Genomic DNA, 26,504 nt, shown 5'->3' with positions numbered 1-26,504 from the left:
TTGGAAATGTTTGCTGCTGCCTTCGTATTCCTGAAAAACTTTGTAGGCGGTGTGTGCTGCCTGTCTCCATGATACGTAGTTTTCTTGTTTACCATCGAAATCTGGTAGAGATTTAACGATGTCAAGGGGTTCCTCACATTTGATACCTGGGATAATTTGTGCTTCAGAATATGTTTCTATTGTGGGTGCACTAATGCTAACGTCGTTTAGACGCTGGTTTATGGTCGCCAGTCTCTGTTCGAAACTTTCTCTTTGTACTGAAAGTGCATGAGCCACTGCAGTGTCGACAAGAGCTTTCAATTGATCTGCTTCTATAGCCATTTTTCGTTCCTCAGTCGTTACCCTATTATTCGTCCACCAATTATCCTGACCACTGTTACGCTGTCTTCTGTTTACCACTATGTTCACAAATAGCCGATCTAATTCTTGGTCACTCATAGGCCTACAGCACAACTGAAACAGGTTACCTGATTTTATTCCAATAAATTTGGTCCACAACACATCTAATTCTACCTCAACCCGTGCAAAGATTTACAGATAATTTGATGCTTTAAAAGAAAATTTCATTTTTTTTTTTGTTAGAGGGTCGTATTTAAAAAAAAATTTTAATAAACACAAGTTTTTTGTTTATAAACATTGATAACACTATAAACATTGACACAGATTTCTTTGTTTGGCAACACTCTACTTACATCTGTTTTACAACTATTGGTAATACTCTCTTCATCTTATGCTTGGTTTTGTTTTCTGCTCCACTTAATTTAAAATAAAAATGATAAAAATGTTTGTTGATACTGCTGCTTGGTGTTATCCGTTTTTTCTCCCGTTGTTGAGCGCCAGTTTTACTGTTTCATGGTAATCCATTAAAAGTCATTTGCAATTTAGAGTTTATTACAATAATACGTTTTATTCATTGTCATGCCAAAAACTAACTGAACTTACATTCTAAAGTGCCTACTTAAAAACCCTGCACCTTAGTCTTGAAGGCAGCCAAAGCGACACAGACGCTTGCGTTCTTAATCGCTGCCAGCGTTGAGCTGCACCTGCTAGCGTGAGAATGGATATTCGCTGACACAGGCCAAATTGCTGTTTCATAGTACTGCTCATGTTATACAATCGTTGTGGCTTATCCGTCAGCGTGAGAATGGATATTCGCTGACACAGGCCATGCGCGGACAGAATATTTGAGAAGCATTCGCTTGTGTTAACTGATATTCGCTGATACAGGCCATGCGCGCAAATTGTTGTTTCATAGCACTGCTCATGTTACGCAATCGTTGTGGCTATCCGTCAGCGTGAGAATGGATATTCGCTGACACAGGCCATGCGCGGACAGAATTATTGAGAAGCATTAGCTTGTGTTAACTTGTACATTAGACTGAGTCGATTTATTAACCGATATCGCGCCATCGATTTTTCGATAGGATTTAGGCTCAGAAAAAAAAAAAAGAGCGAAAGGGTCAATATTTCGACCAAAACACTCCCCAAAACCCAAAAAATATTTTTTTTCAAAAAACTGTTATCCCCAACGTTTTACAACCAGGTTAATGTAGATGTATTTCATTTTTCAAAACCCTAAGACATTATTTAATTTTAAAAAATCCGTTTCGTTGGTTGGTGGGTTGACTGCTGTGCTGCTCGGCCAAAGAGATCGGACCCAAAAAGCGCCCTAAGCGCCATTTCGACGCACATTATCATGGAACCGATTGCATAACGTTGGTGATAGGTAATCTGTTGTCGCACTCACGTTTGGGATCATTCTTAGGATACCGCTGTGGCCATACAACTTTTCGTTCCAGCTTCTTGACTGATGAAGTCTGATGGCTGAGTTAGTACCTGTCAGGCGTGTTTAGTGTCTTGATGATTGCTTGTCCAGCGCTGGTTACCACACCGTGGCTCCGTACGCTAGGATAGGTCTTCTTACCGTTGTGTATAGCCACATCATAAGCTTTCGCCTTAGACTCCAGTTCCTGCTAACTATTCTCTTGCACGAGTTGTATGCAACGTATGCCTTCTCTACTCTGCTTTCAGTATTGACATTCCAGTTTGGTTAGTTATCTATTTCGACGCCAAGGTACTTTACCCTCGTTGAAAGAGAGAGAGAGAGTCCAGTGCCTTTTAGTGAGGAAATTTAAAAAAGTGAGGTATTTTAGATGTGTTGCTGAAGAGTATTAGTTCTGTCTTGCTTGGGTTGATATTGAAGCCCTGACCTGCAGCTCAGGTGCGTAACCTGTAGAACTTCGCTTAACTTTGAAGACCAAGGCCCCGAAACTGCGATTACTAAGTCGATGCCAGTGGCACTTTTACTCAATTCGCACGTTTCTGGTTGTTGTTGTTATAACACAAAGGAGTAAGGAGAGAACCCCCCTGGGATGTGTTTCTCTTCCCACGCTTATGGTCGTTTTCAACGACACCTTGTCGTCTGCTTTATTCATTCTGTTTTTAGCTACGGCCCTTTGGAGAAGTGTAGATAAAGTTTAACGCTTAGCAGTCCATCAGATAAAGTTTAAGTGTGTATCTATATAGATGTAAAAAAAAACACAGCTATCAACTTGCTTCTAAATTTTTCTTGTTGCTTTGCCCGAGACTTCAACCTTGGATCTTCGGTATGGTAGGCGGATTACGCTACCACCACACCACGGCGCCCGCCGTGTAGATACCCACATTCCTTTTTAGGACGGCAGTATAGGTCCATAGTCTTTAACGTTTTCGTGCGTACTTCTGCCAGCCTTGGATAGGAATATAATTTTTGTTTTCCTCCAGCTTTGTGTAGTATAGGTCAGAGTGATACTAGCTTCGTAAAACCTTTCCAGAGTACTAGGGTATCGTACTGTTTAGAACTTGATTCGATGAAACATTTTTGTGTAATCATATATATTATTTCTAATTGTTTTTATGTGCGGGCCCCTTTTTCGCTCTTATTTGGAATCTAAATCTATAAATAAAGTTTTGGTTGTAAAGATGTAGATTCGGGCTGTTTTGGTCGTAGTGCTTTTGTTTAGCTATATTTTATTAAAATAATTTGTTAAAAATAAACGATTGTGAGTACACAAAGAAATCTATTTGTACTATGGCATTATTGTGACTATTTGCACTGCATTACCAGTAGTTGCTACCATACGCCAGATGGCAGCGCAAGCTGTATGTTTTAATTGATTGATAGAACAGCTGATTTCTGTTGATATTTGATAAGAGACTTATATTGGTTGCGCAAGATGCGCACGGGTCCGGCTCGTACCATTTACTATTAGTAAATTTTTGAGTTTAGCATACCAAAGATTGGTGATTATAAATTCTAATTTCTAAATATTATTTTATATTATGAATACATTTTATGTACAAATGTAAAGGCGATAATACTGTACAAAATACAAATAAGAGTGTATTTATTACATAAGTACCATATTAAGATCGCCTTGATGTGCCGCTAGTAGTACGGTATCGGAAGTTTGCTCCAATATAGGGCTAAATTTTCATTTGTAGACACAATGTAGGTTTATACATATAATTCATAGTAGTGCATTTTGCGTCAGTTTTTGCGTTGATAGCGTTGCATTGTAATATTTTTCAAGCACACACAAATAATCCATAATTTTTTTTTTGTGGTTAAGTGCATTTTTTGTGGTTGAAAAGTAAATTTAAAAATATATATAAGAAAGAAAAGAGAAAAGCGAATTTAAGTCACTGATTGTGTAAAATATATGCATTTTTTTAATTAAACTAGCGGTATACCATAAAAAAAAAAATCATCATAAAGCATTAAAAAATTAGAATCGACATTTATAAAAAAATACCTGATTCCATAACCGAAGACATCTTCATTGAAACTGAACAGGCGGTCTTTATTGCTGCATGCAAGTTTTTTAATTTTAACGATTTTAGTAATGGGTTTTGTTTTATTTATTCAATTGAAATTCATACTTTTTCATCGCGAATAATGTAGCAGGCAATGAGGAATCAAAAGAAAGTTGTGTTTTTAAAGGGCAGCTAACATTGAATTTTACACTACTTTTGATGTGGGATTAGATGCACATGAATGACTGAAATATTGGGGTTAGCTTTATTAAGCAGAATTTTATCTGCGGAATTTTCGAATATTTACTCAGATTTTTGTTTAAATCAAGGAATTTTAAATACTTTTAAAATTGTGTGAACAAAGACTTATATATGTATATGTATATCAAAATAGATGCATATTCACCAAAAGTAATTTTCGATTTTTTTATTGATATTAGAGAAACAAAACTAAATTTGTATACAGCGATGGTTACAGTGGTATGCCTCTGAATTTTAATTTTTCATCAGCTAGCTTTTCGGGAGCTGAGTTTTTGAAAACCAAATTTCCTCATTCACTCTGGTGTAAAGGAAGATGCCTCTATCCACTCAGTCATATGAATCTGTCTCTAAGTATTGCATTTGTGTTGCAATTCCTATTATACACAATTGGTAACATATATACTATGTGTTTTTAACGGAAGTTGTGGGGAATATTTTTAGGCTCGTTCAACAGAACTTGATCAGCACATATGTAGGACTGTCTCCCTAACTAAATATATAGAAAGAATCTTTAATGAATTGTGTAATGAAAACTATGTAAACAAATTTCAAACGCTATACCGAAAATACTCGAAAATTTTTAAAAGTTTTCATACGATTTTCAAGTTTTTATTTAGAGCTTTTGATGGCATTTTGGGGAGGATTTGGAATAGTTTTCATGTTTTTTACTTTGCTGCAAACTTTATTGCATATTTTAGGCCTCCTCTTTGCAATCAATTATCGGCTAGTCGATAAACCGAGCAGCAATTTTGGCATTGATTGAAAATCCAGTATCTAGTATTCGATATCCCTAACTAAGCTGACATTGTTTTTGCTGTTAATGCTGCTTCCCGTGGTGGTCGACGCCTTTCACAGTCTCGAATTTATATCCGTCAACAATAAAGAGGCTGAATAGAATGGTAACGGAACTCGAGGTTGAGTTGCGTTGGAACCGGATCCATGTGTGAGATTGGATAGACTCCATATCATTCCAAGAAAAAACTTTGTGATTGTACACCCGATTACAAGCTAGTTTGGTGATCTGACACCTTCCACCTCTATTGTGGCTCTTAGATACCCATCGAAGCGAAGGTAGGGAACAAGGTAGTCTGTTCGTTCAATATTTGATTAGACTATACTATAATGGCCGTATGGTGTGCGCTCAAGCTACAGTTGTTAACGCTATGTTTTTCGCCACCATTTCTGTATTGCATACAGTATAGCCATGGGGGGTTGTTTTCAAGGCTCCCGTTATCCTAAGTATTGATAGTCTGCATACCCCCTCTAATTTTTGGTACGTTCTTTTTTGTGTGGCCATGCACCAAGTAATCCATAGTACAGGATAGACTGTACAATCGCTTTAAATATCCAATGAGAGAGAGAGAGAGAGAGGGCGATAGACCCCACGTACGCCCTAGCATTATTTTAAGTGCATAAAGTGCCGTCGGGGCCTTCTTCACTCTCTCCTCCACGTAGAGTTTTAACGATAACTTACTGTCTAGGATGAGCCCGATATATTTTGGGAAAGATTTCTCCGCAGGGTCACCCCTTCTAGCTTAAGCCTGGTTCAATACGGAACTAGTCCACAAGACCATAACCGTCTTCATCGCGTTGGCGTTCAACCCGACATTAGATGCCCAGGTATGTATATCCCGAAGCGCTTAATCCAATTGTTAGAATGCACTTTTACTTATGACAACTGTAACGTTATCTGCATGCGCCATAAGTTTAACGGGTCCCTCATCGAACTGCCTGAGCAGTTGGTTGATGACCAGCGTCCACAATAGAGGTAATAAGACGACGACCTGCGACGTGCCCTTGTCCACGGATTGTGTGTCCTCATACAGCCCTCACTGCGAAGTAATCTTTCTGCAATTTAAAATGCAGCCGATCCCTCTGGTACTTAAGATCCTGTATAATCGCCTGTTCAGAGACATTGCTGAAAGGCCCGGCAATGTCTAAAAAGACTAGCAAGTCTTACACCTTATATTCAAAAGCTTTCTCTATGTTTATAGCCACCCTATGCAGTGCCGTGTCTAACTACTTGCTTTTGATGCACGCATGATGCAGCATGCTGTGTTGTGGAGAACAGTTCATGTTGGACTATTTATACACATCTAACAGCCTCTCAAAGGTTTTAATCAGAAATGATGGTAAGCAAATGGGCCGTAGTCTTTGGGATACATATGACTGATCTTCACCGCTGTGGAAGGATGGCTGCACTAGCATTTCTCCAAGAGTGCTGTCCATAATTCAGTCTTGTGCACCCGTCGAATTTTATTATAAGCCATTCCACGATTGCTCTACTCGAGATTCCTAGCTTGGCAGTAAATATACCATCTGGAACCGGCGATTTAAACTAAGATGACCTTTATTTATTTTATTCAAATATTGTTTTAAAAATTTTGTAATTTTAAGTGCGGTAATTTGCGTGTTTAAATGTATTAAGAGTGAGTTACGAGAAGTTTGAAGTATTGGTGTTAAATAAAAAAAGAGTGATATTTAAGCAAGGAGTGGAATACCAGTTTTAAGTAAAGTACTTGAAATTTCGATTAATTAAAACTTTTAGGAAATACTACGTAGTTGAAAATTTTTTCTGATTAAAAAAGGTGCGAATTTTTAAAGGAAAACTTGCAAGCGATTCAAGAATTGTCATGATTTGAGAAGAAAAATGGATTGGGGTTTTTCATATAAAATCGTACGTAGATTACCTCTTCCATTTTGTAACCTTAATAGGTCTTCCGATACGTAAATCGTCTTTGTTTTTATGCGAAAAAATTTTTTTAGATGAAAAAAATAAAGCAAATTAAAACGAATCATTGTTAATACATAAAAAGCTCAAAAGTAAAATGAAAAAGTTGCAAATTATGAAATGTAAAAAAGATACTTGTAAGAAAATTTAAAGATTTAAAATTTTTGTAGAAACTGCAACCTAAATTCATTTCATGCATTTAACACGTACCATTTTGTTTAATGTTAATTGTTTTCTACTACATTTTTGCATAGTTGGGAGTTTTGCGGTTAATGTGTTTGGTTTTGTAGTGGGTTTGGTTTCAGTTTTGCTTTTATTTCTATGTTGTTGGTGGTTTGGTAGGTATGAAGATATCGGAATACGGTTTAGTCTTTGCAGTCAATATAAGTTGCACTAGAAAAATGTGAATATTAATGGCTTTTTGATTATTTTATTTGTTAGATGCTTTTTAGATACTTACAAATTTACGGCAAGGACTAAGCGGTATTCTGAAATCTTTTTGTTTTACTTTTGTTGGTTGTTTGAAGTTTAAGAATCTGTGCTAGTATACTAAGTTGACACAGTCAACATATATACATACATACATATGTACGTACATTAGGGTTGGTCGATTTATTAACCGATATCGCGCCATCGATTTTTCGATAAGATTTGGGCTCAGGAAAGAAAAGTTCCACTACGCATACCCAAAAAAATAATTTTCGAGCCTGTGAAATCTCATTTTTTTGACTTTTTCGACTTTGATTTTTAAGGTTTTTTTCATGACTTACTAAAAAATTTTCATTTGATTGTAAAATTTTCATGTATACTCTGTCCGACCCAAAAATATCCGCTAAAAACATTAAATTAAAAATATTTTTTTTTTTTCAAAAAACTGTTATCGCCAACGTTTTTAGCAGACATTTTTGGGTCGGACAGAGTATACATGAAAATTTTACAATCAAATGAAAATTTTTTAGTAAGTCATGAAAAAAACCTTAAAAGTCAAAGTCGAAAAAAGTAAAAAAAAAATGAAATTTCGCAGGCTCGAAAATTATTTTTTTAGGTATGCGTAGTGGAACTTTTTTTGTTGACCCCAAATCTTATCGAAAAATCGATGGCGCGATATCGGTTAACTTTCGTCCATACAAATCGACCTACCCTAACGTACATATAAGTTTGCATGCAGTTAATAAGCAGCAAGCCAAGAGAAGACTAACACAAATTTAAATCGTAACATTACACTAAATTATTACTTTAAACTAAAAAAAAGCATTGGCAAACGTAAGAATGAATAAAATAAGCTTCGGTTATGCCGAAGCTTCTAAACCTTTCATTAAAAAGTTTGTATTTTCGCCCAAAGCCAAAGCAAAGGAAATAAAATAATTAAAAAAAAAAAAGTTAAGTTAAACGATTTTATTGAAAACAATACTTACATTAAGTAATAAAAATACTAAAAGCGAGAAAATAATTAGGTAGGTCCTAGGTGCTAGTCATCATAATCCTCATCAATCTAGGCGTTGATCAGACAATTAAATAAAAGCGTGGGTCGCGTAAAATTTCTATTGATAGTCAAAAACTCATATCACAGTGGATAAAACAAGTGTGATATCTTATCCGTCAACTGCCTGACAGTACTTTCAAGATAGCTACTTTTTAGCGTTTTGACAGGACGTTCAATATGGCGGCGCATATGACCGACTATCTTCAGAGGGTGATAGAAAGAGATATAGAAAGATAGTCAATGAAAAATCAGGTGAGCGGTTCTATTTATAATTTGACGTATATGCAGAAGTTATCACACTTGTTTTATCCACAATGACTTTACAAATGATATATTCATATATGTATAAGTAACACCAACTGAACCTTAATCAGGTTTTGCTACGCCTCACGTTTTTAGAAATTTCACGCGCCCAACGCTTTTATATATTTGTCTGATCAACACCCTAGATTGATGAGGAGTGTAATGACTGTACCTAGGACCTACTTAATTATTTTCTAGCTTTTAGTATTATTATGACTTAATGTAAGTATTTTTTTCAATAAAACCGTTTAACTTAAACATTTTTTTAAATTATTTTATTTTCAAGTTTTTAGTTTTTATTTAATTGCCTATTATTTGTCATTCTATTTAGTTCATTTAGTGCCTTATTATTACAAGGACTCCTTCCTGGCAATTTGTTACAATCTAACTCGTCAATACATAATCTTTCCAAAGACTTTACTACTCAGCGACACGTATGCTTGTCCCTTCTCGAACTCAAAAATATGTTGATGTCACTTCTACCGGACTGTATGCAATATTTGTTCCAAATATGAGCCAAATCGGACCACAAATACGATTTTTTTGAATATCTCGATCCTTGCGACGCCTAGTGGGAATTTTTCTCCTTTTTATTGCATTGTCATCGGGTACTGAACTATATTCCAAGTTTCAAGCTTGTACCTTATCGGGACGTACTTAAATTTCAATTACAAAAAACTTCAATAACAAGCTAAATTAAACCGTTTAAAAAAGGTAGAAATCCCCACAGTTACACCGTGGTAAGAGAAACCGCCTGGAGTGGAGGATAAATGAATTAATTTCAGTTGAATAATCATAATTCTTTGATTAATTGATTAATCAAAATGGAAGAACACTTGAAAAATGTGTATTCACCGCCTATTCGACCTTAGTATCGGTCAAGAAGTGTGGCACTACCAGCTCCGTGATCGAAGTGTAAGTGCTGTCTGCTGTCTTCTCTGCATCATCTCCCAATGGGATACGTGTGTCGAAAATCGCCTCAAGGGATTATTCACTACTACGTGACCATTCTCCATTTTCCCTCTTTATTAGTCTTATTAGGACTATATTTGCCCTGACTAAGAGTTTCCCCAACCGCGCTGTTTCATAAGCATCTTTGATAGTAAGCCATTGGATTCACATTAGAGAACGCTATATTACTCCATCGTTTTCGAGATCGCCTTTTACTATTAGGATTGGATCACTTTAAAGCCTTCCAGAACGGCAAGTTAACTTTTTAACTCAGATTTAGCCTGACATGTAGGATTAAACTCATACATATTGTTACGAATATTAGCAAAACTAAGGGTGCTGCTATCTCTAGGCCGATGCTAAGCAGTGACGTGAATTCACATCAATAATTCAATCATTATGTATCTACACAAACGAAACAATAATTTCGTCTACATATATGTACCATGTACGTATACGAGCAGCGGAGAGTCAATGCACAAACACATGCATATATCTGAGATACTCCTGAAAGTATGTAATGAGAGAAGCTCTAAAATCGTGCAATTGTAGTTACAGCTGAGAAGTTTTAGAGCTGATGGCAACTAGTAGATTCTGGAAGCGCCTAGAAGATGCGAACGTTGAAATCAGAGAGTATAAAAGGCAGCAAATGTAGAGGCGCTGGAATTCAGTGTGATTTGAGCTATCAAGCACTTTAGATTAAGTCGCTATCTAGCGAGCCATAGCAGTATTATTTTCAAAGTCAGTTTCAATTAAGCTATCAGTTTGGTTATTAAGCCAGCTAGTTGGAAAGTATAAGTGTTATTGTGAAGTACTTTAATAAAGGCCATTTTCCCATTATTCAATATTGGAGTTATTTATTCAAGAGTTTAGTGATACGAACTTAGCAAAAGGGCAAATAAGAGGATTTGCAAGTAAATTCGTTACAATTTGTGTCAGAAGTGGGATTGTTGAATAAATTCCAGAGGGCAACAAGGACATGGCAAAGTTCAGTGAATTGAAGATCCAGCAACTGAAGAAGGTGTTGGAGAGCCGTGGATTGAATACAAGCGGCGTTAAACTTGAACTTCAGGCACGGCTACGAGAGGCAATGGAAGTAGAAGGAATTGACGTGGAAGAGTATGACTTTCATCTTGATGGCGAGGAAACAACAAAAATGGAAGAGACAGTTACGCAGACAGTTACGAGCACAGACTTGAACATGATTTTGGCTGCAATATCTGCTCAAACATCGACAGTAGCTTCTCAACTGGAATCGCAAAAGACAGATATAACATCTCAACTGGCAGCCAAGATGGAAGAACAGAAGACACGTATTGCAGAAATGTCGTCAGAAATAACATCGAAGATTGAAGCACAAGAAGCACGTATTTCAGAAATGTCATCGCAAATGTCATCTCAACTGGAAGAGCAGAAGACATATATGGCATCCCAGCTGGAATCACATGAGACACGTATTTCAGAAATGTCGACACAGATTACATCAAACGTGGAAACACAACTGAAAGACTAAGAGGAGCGTATATCATCAAAACTCGAAGCGCGTATGGACGAGAAAATAACGCAGTTTGAAGAAAAATTCGAGGCAGAGGTGGATGCTTTGAGAGGTCGTATACAGGAGTTGCAACTAATTCGCCCAGTTGTTTCAGCAAGCAATACGAAGGTAAAAACTCCATCTTTTGACGGCTCTGTTCCTTTCCAGGTATTTAAGATTCAGTTTGAGAAGACCGCAGCAGTGAACAACTGGAGTGCGGAAGATAAAGTTGCTGCACTATTCGTGGCATTGAAAGGATCTGCTGCTGAAATCCTACAGACTATTCCCGAGGGAGAGCGGAACAACTACGAAACATTGACGAGCGCTCTAGAGAGACGATACGGAAGCGAACACAGGAAACAGATATTCCAAATTGAGTTGCAAAACCGTCACCAAAGAGCGAATGAGACTTTGCAGGAGTTTGCCTCGGATGTTGAAAGGTTGGCACATTTGTCAAATGCGGACGCACCCGTGGAGTACACCGAGAGGGTAAAAATCCAGGGTTTTATGAATGGCATACGGGACGTAGAAACGAAGCGAGCGACACATGCAAACCCAAAACCCACATTCGCAGAAACGGTATCCCATGCACTGACTCAAGAAACAGCATTGCTTCTGTGTAAGCCAGTTTTCAAAGCACGCCGTGTGGAGGTAGAAAGGCCAGAGTGGGTAGACGCAATATTGGAGGCGCTGAAAGGATCGCAAAAGCGGAGTGAAAAAATTATCAAATGTTTCAAATTCGGGAAGACCGGTCACATTGCACGTCATTGCGATCTTGGTCCCGGTAGTTCCAACTTGGGTGGCCGTAAACGCAAAGCTAGAGAAGATGAGCAAGAGCGTGCCAGATGGAAAAATCGAGAGCTAGCTCCAGCTATTGAATGTCCTGTGATATCTGTGTCGCAAATTGGAAGGAAATCAAGCATTCTTACCGTCAGAGGGAATGTGGATGGCAAGGAGCGTGTACTGACTGTAGATACGGGCGCATCTCACTCCTTTATTCGATCTGATTTAGTCATCAGGAGAGTAAAACCGTTACCTGGAGCAAGGTTGCGTACGGTCACAGGCGAGTATAACCAAGTCCAGGGAGAAGTGATATGTGAAGTCCTAATTGGGAAGGTCATGGTTCTACACAAATTCGTTGTGGCGGAGATCGTTAATGAAGTCATATTGGGAGTGGACTTCTTGGTTGACCATGACATCAAGATCGATATGCAGAGAAGGGTGATGCGTTACGAGAACCAGGATATACCACTTAACTTCAAGTTGGAGAAAGGGTTCAGTAGTAATCGAGTAATGGTGGAGAAGACTCGACAAAGGCCACGAAAGTCTAAAGAAAAGGTTGATGGATCGAATGGGCCAAATAAAGCGAAATTAAAAGTACCTGCGAGAAAAAGACCGGCATCGACAAACCGTAATGGACGCACTAAAACGACTGAAAGAATTTTTCAGAAAGAATGCAAGGATGGTTTCAAGCCAGCGCGCACTACTGTTGTGAAACGTCCAGACGATAATGATGATGCAAAGTCAATCCGTCAAGTGGAAGCTCTGCGAAGATGTTCATTGGCCAAACAACAGAGTGCGAGGGAACGATCAAGAATAATGAGTAGTAAGATGAAACGCAGGTACAATGAGAACAAAAATTCGGAAGGTTTCTTGGAGGGAGATTTGGTACTGTTATACAACCCTCAACGGCGGAAAGGTGTTCCATCCAAGATTCGGTGCAGTTGGGAAGGCCCGTACAAAGTTGTGAAGAAGATCAGTGATACCATCTACCGCATACAAACCACTGGGAAACCACGGAGTAGAAGAGTGGTACATCTGGAGATGCTAGCGGCGTTTAGATCGGGAGATTTGTCTGATCGGGACGATTAGACTTAGGTGGAGGGCAGTGTTACGAATATTAGCAAAACTAAGGGTGCTGCTATCTCTAGGCTGATGCTAAGCAGTGACGTGAATTCACATCAATTATTCAATCATTATGTATCTATATAAATGAAACAATAATTGCGTCTACATATATGTACCATGTACGTATACGAGCAGCGGAGAGTCAATGCACAAACACATGCATATATCTGAGATCCTCCTGAAAGTATGCAATGAGAGAAGCTATAAAATCGTGCAATTGTAGTTACAGCTGAGAAGTTTGAGAGCTGATGGCAACTAATAGATTCTGGAAGCGCCTAGAAGATGCGAACGTTGAAATCAGAGAGTATAAAAGGCAGCAAATGTAGAGGCGTTGGAATTCAGTTTGATTTGAGCTATCAAGCAGTTTCGATTAAGACGCTATCTAGCGAGCCATAGCAGTATTATTTTCAAAGTCAGTTTCAGTTAAGCTATCAGTTTGGTTATTAAGCCAGCTAGTTGTAAAGTATAAGTGTTATTGTGAAGTACTTTAATAAAGGCCATTTTTCCATTATTAAATATTGGAGTTACTTATTTAACAGTTTAGTTATACGAACTTAGCAAAAGGGCAAATAAGAGGATTTGCAAGTAAATTCGTTACAATTTGTACATTTTTGAAAAATTTTTTAAATTAACTCTGAGCTAAACAAATAACTTGCCGTTTTGGAGGTGGGCCTAAATATTTGAAATCTGCTCTTAGCCTCGCTCACTTTTTTATAAAAGCTTATTAACTCTACTTCCGATGTTGATCCTGATTTTGAATAAAAGTGCAGGGCTATTAATTTTCTGATATCTTAGATTGAATTATTTGCTAGTAGCTCACTAAAAATAAATTAATACATTTATCAGTTTCAAGGTGCAGGACGAATATTTACAGTGGTGATCAAATTATTGCTTGCTTAAAGTAACTTTAGTTAAATATTTTTCTTTTCTTTACTTCAGTCATTGCTCTCGATATAAAAATAAATTTTCAACTTTAGCCTACAACGACAGCACAATAATAGGTCCAAGATATGTATATTTGAAATACTTGTAAATAATCTGGTTCTTGTTTGTAATATTTTCGTGATAATTTTTAATTGGGATTTAGCTAAGGTCTTAAATTTTTGTACTTCAATTGGCTTTATGTTCTCCAAGTTCATGGACATTACATAATTTGGCGATACATGTGATTTTCGCAACAACTTTTACTGAAAATGTAAAAAAATAAGAATCATAATAACAAAACATAATTACATAGTTCTATTAAAAATCGCAAGTGGTTATATATTGTGAGCAGAAGTAGTGCAACTTCGCATAAAAAGTATTTGAATAAGAATTTTTCGAACAAACTTGGTTATTTTCTATATATAACTTTTATTCATGGACAGGTTGCCAACTTGTGTGCAACTAATCTCGTCTCGCTTGTTTAACATTGGCCGTTTTTTTTTATACTCAGCGTGCTTTGCACACAGAGTATATTAACTTTGATTGGATAACGTTCGTTGTAAAGGTATAAAGGAATCGAGATAGATATAGACTTCCATATACCAAAATCATCAGTATCGAAAAAAAATTTGATTGAGCCATGTCCGTCCGTCTGTCCGTTAACACGATAACTTGAGTAAATATTGAGATATCTTCACCAAATTTGGTATACGAGCTTATCTGGGCCCAGCATAGATTGGTATTGAAAGTGAGCGAAATCGGATGATAACCACGCCCAGTTTTTATATATATAACATTTTGGAAAACACAAAAAACCTACTTATTTAGTAAATAATACACCTAGAATGTTGAAATTTGACGTGTGGACTGATATTCAGACTCTTTACAAAAATTTGAAAATATTTTTTTAAAATAGGCGTGGCACCGCCTACTTGTGATAAAATCAATTTTACAAATACTATTAATCATAACTCAAAAATCGTTAAACCTATCGTAACATTCGACAGAGAGGTTGCCTTTATTATAAGGAATGCTTTGAAGAAAAATTAACGAAATCGGTTAAGGACCACGCCCACTTTTATATAAAATATTTTTAAAAGGGTCGTAAACGAATAAAATAAGCTATAACTTTGCAAAAGGAGCTTTATATCAATGGTATTTCATTTCCCAAGTGTATTTATAACAATAAATACGAAAAACTTCAAATTTAAAAAAATGGGCGTGGCATCGCCCTTTTTATGGCTAAGCAATTTTCTATGTTTCGGGAGCCATAACTCGAAGAAAAATTACGGGTCGTAATAAAATTGGGTACACAAATTTTCCCTATAGCAGGAAATATTTCTGGGAAAAATGGACGAGATCGGTTAAAGACCACGCCCACTTTTATATAAAAGATTTTTAAAAGGGTCGTAGACGAAAATAATAAGCTATATCTTAGCGAAAAAGAGCTTTGTGTCAATAGAATTTTACTTTCTAAATTGAATCATAACATTAAATTGGAAAACACTAATATTTTTGAAAATGGGTGTGGAACCGCCCCTTTTATGACTAAGCAATTTTCTATTCGGGAGCCGTAACTCGAAGAAAAATTAACATATCGTAATGAAATTGTGTACACATATTTTCTTTATGGCAGAAAATATTTCCAGTAAAAATGGACGTGACCACGGTTAAAGACCACGACAACTTAGATATAAAACAAGTTTAAAAGGGTCGTAGACTAGAATAATAAGCTATATAAAAATAGTTTGGAATCTATGCTATTTCATTTATCAAGTTTTATTGTAAGAGGAAATGGGGAGACATTTTTTTTAAACGGGCGGTGCCACGTGTTATGTAGAACAGTAATTTATCTGAAATGAAATGTACAATTGAAGCTCACGCTGAGTATATAATGTTCGGTTACACCCGAACTTAGACACCTTTACTTGTTTTTACTTGCATATACATCTGTGTTTGTGACTAAAAAACGCTCATCGGCAATTACACATAGTGGTAGTGTATGGAGAAATTGTGGAGATATGCACTTTTTATACTCAGTTGAGCAGAGCTCACAGAGTATATTAAGTTTGATTGGATAACGGTTGGTTGTACATATATAAAGGAATCGAGATAGATATAGACTTCCATATATCAAAATAATCAGGATCGAAAAAAAATTTGATTGAGCCATATCCGTCCGTCCGTCCGTCCGTCCGTTAACACGATAACTTGAGTAAATTGTGAGGTATCTTGATGAAATTTGGTATGTGGGTTCCTGAGCACTCATCTCAGATCGCTATTTAAAATGAACGATATCGGACTATAACCACGCCCACTTTTTCGATATCGAAAATTTCGAAAAATCGAAAAAGTGCGATAATTCATTACCAAATACAGATAAAGCGACGAAACTTGGTAAATGAGTTGAATTTATGACGCAGAATAGAAAATTTGTAAAATTTTGGAAAATGGCGTGGCACCGCCCACTTTTAAAAGAAGGTAATTTAAAACTTTTGCAAGCTGTAATTTGTCATTCGTTGAAGATATCATAATGAAATTTGGCAGGGACGTTACTCCTATTACTGTATGTACGCCTAAAAAAAATTAGCAAAATCGGAGAAGGACCACGTCCACTTTAAAAAAAAATTTTTTTTAAGTAAAATTTTAACAAAAAATTTAATATCTTTACAGTATATAAGTAAATTATGTCAACATTCAACTCCAGTAATGATATGGTGCAACAAAATACAAAAATAAAAGAAAATTTCAAAATGGGTTTGGCTCCGCCCTTTTTAATTTAATTTGTCTAGGATACTTTTAACGCTATAAGTCGAACAAAAATTTACCAATCCTCTTGAAATTTGGTAGGGGCATATATTTTATGGAGTTAACTGTTTGCTGTGAAAACGGGTGAAATCGGTTGATGCCACGCCCAGTTTTTATACACAGTCGTTCGTCTGTCCTTCCGCATGGCCGTTAACACGATAACTTGAGCAAAAATCGACATATCTTTAATGAACTTAGTTCACGTACTTACTTGAACTCACTTTATCTTGGTATGAAAAATGAACGAAATCCGACAATGACCACGCCCACTTTTTCGATAGCGAAAATTACGAAAAATGAAAAAAATGCCATAATTCTATACCAAATACGAAAAGAGGGATGAAACATGGTGAGGTAATTGGATTGGTTTATTGACGCGAAATATAACTTTAGAAAAAACTTTATAAAATGGTTGTGACACCTACCATATTAAGTTGAAGAAAATGAAAAAGTTCTGCAGGGCGAAATAAAAAACCCTTAAAATCTTGACAGGTATTACATATATAAATAAATTAGCGGTATCCAACAGATGATGTTCTGGGTCACCCTGGTCCACATTTTGGTCGATATCTGGAAAACGCCTTCACATATACAACTACCACCACTCCCTTTTAAAACTCTCATTAATACCTTTAATTTGATAACCATATCGTACAAGGCCCACTCCCTTTTAAAATACTCATTAACAACTTTCGTTTGATACCCATATTGTACAAGCAAATTCTAGGATCACCCCTAGTCCACCTTTATGGCGATGTATCGAAACGGCGTCCACCTATGGAATTAAGGATTACTCCCTTTTAAAATACTCATTAACAACTTTCTTTTGATACCCATATTGTACAAACAAATTCTAGGGTCACCCCTGGTCCACCTTTATGCCGATATCTCGAAACGGCGTCCACCTATGGAACTAAGGATTACTCGCTTTTAAAATACTCATTAACACCTTTCATTTGATACCCATATCGTACAAACGAATTCTAGAGTCACCCCTGGTCCACCTTTATGGCAATATCTCGAAAAGGCGACCTCCTATACAACAACCACCACTCCATTTTAAAACCCTTAATTAATACCTTTAATTTGATACCCATATCATACAAACACATTCTAGAGTCACCCCTGGTCCACCTTTATGGCGATATTTCGAAACGGCGTCCACCTATAGAACTAAGGCCCACTCCTTTTTAAAATACTCATTAACACCTTTCGTTTGATGCCCATATTGTACAAACAAATTCTAGGGTCACCCCTGGTCCACCTTTATGGCGATGTCTCGAAACGGCGTCCACCTATGGAACTAAGGATTACTCCCTTTTAAAATACTCATTAACACCTTTCTTTTGATACCCATATTGTGCAAACAAATTCTAGGGTCACCCCTGGTCCACCTTTATGCCGATATCTCGAAACGGCGTCCACCTATGGAACTAAGGATTACTCGCTTTTAAAATACTCATTAACACCTTTCATTTGATACCCATATCGTACAAACGCATTCTAGAGTCACCCCTGGTCCACCTTTATGGCGATATTTCGAAACGGCGTGTACCTATAGAACTAAGGCCCACTCCCTTTTAAAATACTCATTAACACCTTTCGTTTGATGCACATATTGTACAAACCAATTCTAGGGTCACCCCTGGTCCACCTTTATGGCGATATTTCGAAACGGCGTCCACCTATGGAACAAAGGATTACTCCCTTTTAAAATACTCATTAACACCTTTCATTTGATACCCATATCGTACAAACGCATTCTAGAGTCAACCCTGATCCACCTTTATGGATATACCCCTAAATGGCGTCCACCTATAGAACTATGGCCCACTCCTTCATAAAATACTCTTTAATGACTTTCGTTTGATACACATGTCATACAAACACATTCCAGGGTTTCCCTCGGTTCATTTTCCTACACGGTTATTTTCCCTTATGTTGTCACCATAGCTCTCAACTGAGTATGTAATGTTCGGTTACACCCGAACTTAACTTTCCTTACTTGTTAGTACTAAATTTATGCGCAACAATTTCATAAGTGCAGATAAAGTTATTCACTTAGCAGTCGATATAAAGTTTAGGTGCATTTGTATATGCGCTTAAAAAAATACAGCTAATTTTAATATTCATTAATGATAGATAGCATAAGCTCTTTGTGCGATCAATAAAACAGTCTTGCTAGGTATGGACAAACGACGACTTAACAGAAATAGATCAGTAGCAAACAAACCATCAAGCGAGCGTAACCTTCGTTCGCTTGTGCGCATTGATGTTTTATTGCGCAGAGATGTTCATACAAAATATATGGACGGCGGTTATAGTAGCTCAATCGTTTGTTTGCTACTAATCTATTTGTATTATTTCGTTTCAGTTTAGGTGGGAAACACCCATATTATAAAGGGGCATAGGGTTCGCTGAAGAATTTCTTAAGCGGGAGTCATTATTGGTGCCGTATGTCGTATCGCTGTAGTCGTATCCCTAACGTAATCAGCTGTTTATCGTTACGATGGTAAAGCTGGAGACATTGGTACTTTATCGGTAACCTTATAACAGCTGATTCGACCAATCTTATGAGAATCAATGCAATCGATTATTGGTGCCGCTAAGGTCGTAACCGTATCGTAGCACACCAATTGGGTTTTGGTTTACCGTCGTAACGATAAACAGCTGATTACGTTAGGGATACGGATACAGCGATACGACATACGGCACCAATGACTCCAGCTTAAACCAAAAACCAATTGGTTGGCTACGATACGGTTACGACCTTAAGCGACAAATACACGACACGAACATTTCCGCGAACATTCCCGTTACGTCATGTTTCTGCGACCTTTTCTGTCGTGTATGGTGGTGTTTGCCAGGTCGCGCAAATGTTCGCCAAAAATCAAAATATTTTAATTTTTAGCGAACATTTGCGCGAACTGTTCGTGCGTGTATGGCGAAATAGCTCATAATCGTAGTAATTTCTGAACGGAACAGACGTGCGCGGAAAAGTAAAATGGACAATAAAAAATTTCTGAGTGAATGAGTAATGTTCGGCCAAAAGTTCGTATGGTGTATGGCCAAAGCTGCGAACAAGATTGCGGAATGTTCGCGGAAATGTTCGTGTCGTGTATTTGGCGCTTTAGCGGCACCAATAATCGATTGCATTGATTCTTATAAAATTGGTCGAATCAGCTGTTATAAGGTTACCGATACGGTTACCGATAAAGCACCAATGTCTCCAGCTTTAGCGCTCAAAAAGCTGCACTTGAGATGATCGCAACAAACTTTTTTGCAACAGATATTTTGCTGGCATTTGCAGAGTCATTTTTTAGCTGAGCATTTCAATCCTCTATTACCTTTGAAAATTTATTTTCATAAGTTTCCGAATAAAGCTTAAATTTGGTGATATTTGGATGATTTGCTCTCTAAAAATATGTTTTGTTAAATTAAACTTTGTGAATATAGGTTTATGATGTGTTCAATATTAAGGGATCTTTAATTTTCAAAACTATTGCTGTCTGTTCAAAAAGGGTGTATCTCTGAATTTGTTTCTGAAAAAATTTGTGAAATAATGCGTTTTTGAAAGAAATTCTGATTTAGAACATTCGTATTATTATTTTTAAGGTTTTTACTCGATTTTACGAAGGGATTAAGAGTCACGCCACCTAGATGGGAGAGTGTCGGCCTTGCCAGAGCGTCGCATTCGCAGAGAGTCTGAACCAACATTTGTGTTCGGAGTAGGTCCTCTTTGCTTGGATTAATAAGTTTGGCACTTTGCCTGCCTTTACCCTCGGCATTTAATCCAGTGTCGTCTGAATTGCTTTGTTTACCAGTTACTTAAGGTTTCCCTAGTGTGTGCCTTTGTGAATTCACAAAAGGGTTCTGGACTTGGTGATAAAGCATCCAACTTGGCTAGCTATTCTGCCTGTTCATTGTGTTCATCCAAAAATAAGCAAATCCTACAAGCTGCCAGATTACTACAGCGTCTTTCAGGCGGAAATTATAGCCGTGAAAAGATCAGCATATATTCTGGAGGAAGTGTGCTTAACCTGCAATCGCGTCAATATACGTATTGATAGTCAGGTGGCGATTTAGGCAATAATCTCACACAGTACTTCATCAATATGTGTCCTGGAATGTAAAGAAGCATTGGAAAAATTTCGCTCAGGCTGACATCAACAGACTATATGCAAATCGACATTAGACTCAAAAAGTTGCTCATACCCCTAAAGAGGAAAGACTTAAGGCTCACGCTGGGCATACTAACTGGACACTGCCTTCTGGCGTCACATCCTTATAACTCAGCCTCGTCAGTAACAGCAGATTTACGAAGTGCGAGCTGTAGAAAGAAATGGTTGGGCACGTTCCGTGTTCATGTCCTGCGCTCGCCAGGTCAATGCTCCAGATATTAGGGGCGGCAGAGTTGCCAGATCTCGAGTCAACAATTAAGCTAGGTCCAAAAAAACGTGTAGTATTTGCCAAGAGAACGGAGTTATTTTATAACACAAATCTTGGCACCTGATTGGGGTTCTTCGTTTGGTCGTCACGCAAATTCTGGTAACACTATGGACACATTTAGTTTATGTGAGGTCTTTATTCACCGGCCAGCTCAACTTATTGATTGCCTGGGAACCCATCCTAACAAAACCTTGTCTTTGGCCTAGCAAAACCTTGTCTTTGATCATTTGGAACTCCAATGCATTCATTCACTAGCTTATAAGTAATAGTGTAAGACTGCAGGGCACGTAAGGCTGCATGCCTGTCTGACATAACGACTCCTCGTAAACATTCTATACAGCAAACTTCTATTGCATGGATTTCTGCCTGAAAAATGTGGGATAGCATCGCATTGGTATCGATTTCTTGAGGTTCGGCCCATAGATGACAGCTCCCGTTTTTTTGTCATAAAATTTTGATCTATCAGTATATGGGTTCCCTGTTTCTCAAAGAGCTCTGCCTATAATGGACACCTCAAAATTCCGTGAGATTCTGAGCATAGGGGACATTGCATCATCTAGATGCAATATGGGATTTCCTATGAATTTTTCTCGTTACTTTCATATGCCCTGTCATGTTTTCGCGCTTTGAAGTCTTAGTGCAGCGAGTGTGGCCTCTTTCTTTTCTTGATCTATTTTCACTAAGGACTTAACATGGCGGAACCATACAAACATAAATAAATATTCCATGTACTTTGTTTTTGTAAGTCGATCGACCAGTACCAATCAGCAGATTTCCGGCCGTCACCTGTTCCTGGTTCCGCCATGGGCACTAAGCGCATCAGCAAGGAACGTTCTCATCGCACCCGTTATGCCAATCCAAACTAGTCGATGCAGTTTGCTTAATTTCGTTATTGCAGTTCTTTGCGTGATCTTCGGCCACCCAACTTAAGAAGCATAGGTGCCTATTACCTTCACAACAGTATTAATGTCAAGTATACAGTTTTGGGAAATAGTCTCCATGATTTGCCATAGAGGTGAGTGCCGGCGAAGAAATCGAATTCTGAGATAGGTCGTTTTTAAAACGACAGCCGAGATTGCTCTCGATATTTTCTGATGTCGCAACGTGCTAATTTTATTAAAAACATGAAGTGGGTGTTCCATCCATAAAGAAAAAAAAATTAAAAAAATAAAAATGAAAAACAGCAAAAAAGGAAATACAAAAAAAAAACAAAAAAAAAAAAAAACACGAAACAAATTTCCGAACTTTTCGGACGAGGTCTAAACAGTAAGACTGAATGAAAATTGAAATTAAAACAGTTTTTAACATGCTTATGCTAGCCTCATTTGTATCTTTGTATGTATGTAACTGTCTTTAATGCCAAATAGTAAAAAAAAAATGTTATGTATACCAGAACCTTTTCTTTCAGGTAGGACGGATATGTTTGCGTGTAATTGGTTGGTTTTTAATAAAACAACATGCTTATTAACTGAAAATATTACAATTAAATAATAATAACATTGTTTTTTGTTCAACGCTGCTCAATGCCTTTGCCTCGGCAAAGGTGCTACTTAATTTAATGAAAGGCTTTCCGAACTATTATTAACTAAGTACGGAAGAGTTAATACGTATTGAAAATAGGTATATAAATGTTAATATTAAAATAAGTAAAACTTATAAATATAAATTGAAAATAATAAAAATAAAGAGTAATTTAAAAAAAAAATTTTTTTTTGAGAAAAAAACTACTGCAGAAAAAACTAATGAAGATCGGTTCTTCAAAAAAAAAAAAACTTTAATTAAGGTTAAACAAAATTGTAATCAAATAAAAAGAAAAAAAAACGGGGATCGTAAATATACATATATGTAGTTTTCTTTTTCTTTTTTTATTAGTATATACCGATATTTTTTACACGTTTCTCCATCCTCATTTCCCTTCATTTAAAATTTTTGTAAATTGCCGTGCTTTGAAATAAATCAACGCTTTGCTCCATATATGTGTTTGTCATATGACAAACAATAAAATAATAATAATAGTAACAATAACAATAATAGTGGAAAAAATAATAAAATCCTTATAATTCGAAACGCTTCTTGCGATAATAATAATTGCAAAACATGCGTTTATTTATATAAGGTAATTGCATACCAGTGCTGCCAGATCGGCTTTGTTGATCCATATTGCGACGCTCATTACCCATTCGTTGTGAGTAAGCGGAAAATGAGCGCTCCTGATCCGGTGTCTGTGGCATAGTTGCAGCCTCATGATCCAAAATATATAATTCATCAATGGCAATATCGCATATATAATGTAAATGTTCTTGAGCGCGATCAATGCGGAAGTAATGCTCAGCGGTGCATGCTAAATAAAGAGAAGTGAAAGAAAGTGAAATTTATCAAAAGAAAATATACTAACAATCCATTTTGAAACAACTAAAGACTGTCGCTAAACAAATTTTATTTTATTTAATAACACAGGCCGACAAATTTGACCAACATTCAGACTCAGAAACCAGACTATATATTTCCGAAGGTTTATAATGCGCTGAATCCAAATCTGGTCTCAGAATTGCTCTGGTTTTCGAGATGTCCTAACCTAAAAGTGCAAAAACACCGTTTTTGCCCATATTTGAGGTTATGTAGCCTTGCGGATGTTTTCTTTCACCAAAATTAAAGGACGGCATCTTTAAACGTAATTCTTCTTCTTTCAAGTGGCTTGAGCAAATATCTTTTTTCCGCTGAGATATCGCATTTTGAAATTTTCATGTTTCTAAATTTTCCTACACCTGAAAACCGATTGAGATAACATAGACATGATATAGTCGATTACTAACTTTCTTGCATTGAGTCTTATTTTTCTTAAAATTTTGTCTCACACCATAAGTGTGCTAACTCATCACACCCCTACACTATCTAACCCTCGGGTACTAAGTCACACACAGCCCTAACCCCTAGAAACCACCCATATCATACCGCAAGTAGGCTAACCCACTTATATTTTTCTTAAAATAAGTCTTATTTATCTAGATATCTCGCACCACAAGTGGGCTAACCAACTTAACTGTTAACCCATCAACTCCAGTTCCCCTAACCCCTAAAAAACACCACAAGAAACATGATAACTTCAAAATGCGATATCTCAGCGAAAAAAAAATAATGCAAACTCTTTTTTTTTTATTTTAAACTCAACGCCATTTAAAAGAAGACTTGTGTTTAAAGATGTCATCCTTTAATTTTGGTGAAAGAAAACATCTGCAAGGCTACATAACCTCAAATATGTGCACAAACGGTGTTTTTTTTTGCACTTTTAAGTTAGGATATGTCGGAAACCAGAGCTGATAGAGCAATTTTGAGCCAGATTTCGATTCTTCGCATCAAAATCCTTCGAAAATATATAGTCCGGTTTCTGGGTCTGAGATGCTGTCGGCTTGTGTAATTTGGGAAAAATTAAAACAACGTGACATCAGGACGGACAATGCGACAGCTGTTTCGATTATTCCTTGCAAATCTCTTCAAAGCATTTTCTCCCGGGAGTGAGGGGATTTGAACCCGCACTCCTACGATGATTGATGTGTTATCAACGCATTCAGCCACGTCATGCTTTAGTTGTTGTAAATCACTCCAGAGAGAAAAGGCTTTGAATAGATTTACAAGAAATAATCGAAACAGCTGTCGCATTGTCCGTCTTGATGTCACGTTGTTTAAATTTTTCCCAAATTATTAAAAAAATGCATTAAATAAATGTTATTAATCGTTGATTGACCGTGCGAGCGAACATACGTGTTTATCAAATATATATGTATATATCAATATCAGCTATTGACAACGAAAGTGAGAGTAAATCTGTTTTTTTTTTATCACAACAAGCAAGGCACTCAATATGAATGCTTTAGGAGAGAACGATGACGAAAATGACAATACTGTTTTGATGTGGAAAAATGTACAAACCATGGCGGAACGATACAAGGTGGCAGCATGGAACAGCTGATTATAAACTTTTTTTTTTAGATTTGATACATCAACTTCCGGCGCAGTACGATTTTGACATTTGTCCATCAAGTTTACCACAACAAAGTACATGGGATTTTTATTTATGTTTGTAGGTATGTCACCATGCTGCCACCTTGTATCGTTCCGCTATGGTACCAACTAAAATTGGAGGACGTGTCAATCAGGAGTCTCTCAAGCTATATCAAAATAAAAAGCAGATTCTTATACATCCGAATCGATTCGATTTACTCAGCGGAGATGACGATCTAATGGAAGCTGTAGAGGATGATAACCTAGCAGCGGGAAAGGAAGCAGTGCCGACTATTACAAAGCCATAGCAGGCGTAGTAAATATAAGTGAAATGATAAACTATATTTCTAGTGTAATTTATAAAAAGTATATTAGTTATAAATCTCTAGCGGATGGAAAAATTAGACTTATGGTAAAAAACAGTGATCTTACAGAAAAACTGTTAAAAATCTAGATATAAGCAAAATCAGTTATCACACGTATCAACCAAGGCAAGAACGATTATATAGGGTGTTAAAAGGAATTATCTATTCCACTCCTATCGAAGAAATTACAGAGCTAGGACATAAAGTTAGAAATATTTATAATGTTAAAAGCAGAATACATAAACAACCATTGTCAATGTTCTTTGTTGATTTGGAACCGAATGACAATAACAAAGAAATTTATGAGATAAAACATCTAAATAATGCAATAGTTAAAGTAGAACCTCCTCGTCCAACAGGTGACAAAATTGTCCAATGTCATAGTTGTCAAGATCTTGGACATATTAAAACGTATTGCAAATAAAATAATCAAAAAAAAATTTTATGTTAAACGGTTTTATTGAAAATAATACTTACATGAAGTAGTAATAATACTAACAGCTAGAAAATAATTAGGTAGATCCTAGGTACTAGCCCACGGCGTTGATCAGACAAATAAAAGAGTTGGGCGCGTGAAATTTCTAAAAATGTGAGGCGTAGCATAACCCGATTAAGGTTCAGTTGGTCTTGCATATGACTATCAATAGAAATTTGACGCGGCTAACGGTTTTATTTAATTGTCTGATCAACGCCCTAGATTGATGACGAGTGTAATGACTAGCACCTTGGACCTACCTACCTATTTTCCGATCAGAATCAAAAGCAAACAATGCTAATTTTCTAGCTTTTAGTATTATTATTACTTCATGTAAGTATTGTTTTGAATAAAACCGTTTAACTTAAATTTTTTTTTTTTTATTATTTTATTTTAAAGTTTTTAGTTTTTATTTAATTGCCTATAATTTCTCATTCTATTTAGTTCATTTAGAGTATTATTATTACAAGGACTCCTTCCTGACAATTTGTTACAGCCTCAGTCCAAATATTTTGTTC

The 26,504-nt window shown here is 36.7% G+C and overlaps 1 protein-coding gene across 19 annotated transcripts in view; it reads right to left on the bottom strand.

Moving 5' to 3' along the window:
* Positions 1-26,504, bottom strand: part of rdgA (retinal degeneration A) — a 1,310,388-nt gene that overhangs the window by 28,496 nt on the left and 1,255,388 nt on the right. For 17 of the 19 annotated variants that reach the window (XM_067783802.1, XM_067783806.1, XM_067783805.1 and 14 more), the window contains 4 exons: positions 23,276-23,488; positions 6,747-6,792; positions 3,795-3,848; positions 3,402-3,465 (listed from right to left, as the gene is read on the bottom strand). In XM_067783802.1, coding sequence (XP_067639903.1) covers positions 3,402-3,465; positions 3,795-3,848; positions 6,747-6,792; positions 23,276-23,488 — 377 coding nt within the window. The remainder of the gene's footprint in view (positions 1-3,401; positions 3,466-3,794; positions 3,849-6,746; positions 6,793-23,275; positions 23,489-26,504) is intronic. The other 2 variants (XM_067783809.1, XM_067783810.1) reach the window with 2 other exon arrangements.

This window comes from Eurosta solidaginis, chromosome 4, assembly GCF_040869045.1.
Source record: "Eurosta solidaginis isolate ZX-2024a chromosome 4, ASM4086904v1, whole genome shotgun sequence".
Classification (NCBI taxonomy): Eukaryota; Metazoa; Arthropoda; class Insecta; order Diptera; family Tephritidae; genus Eurosta; species Eurosta solidaginis.
This window is presented reverse-complemented; position numbering and strand designations above follow the sequence as displayed.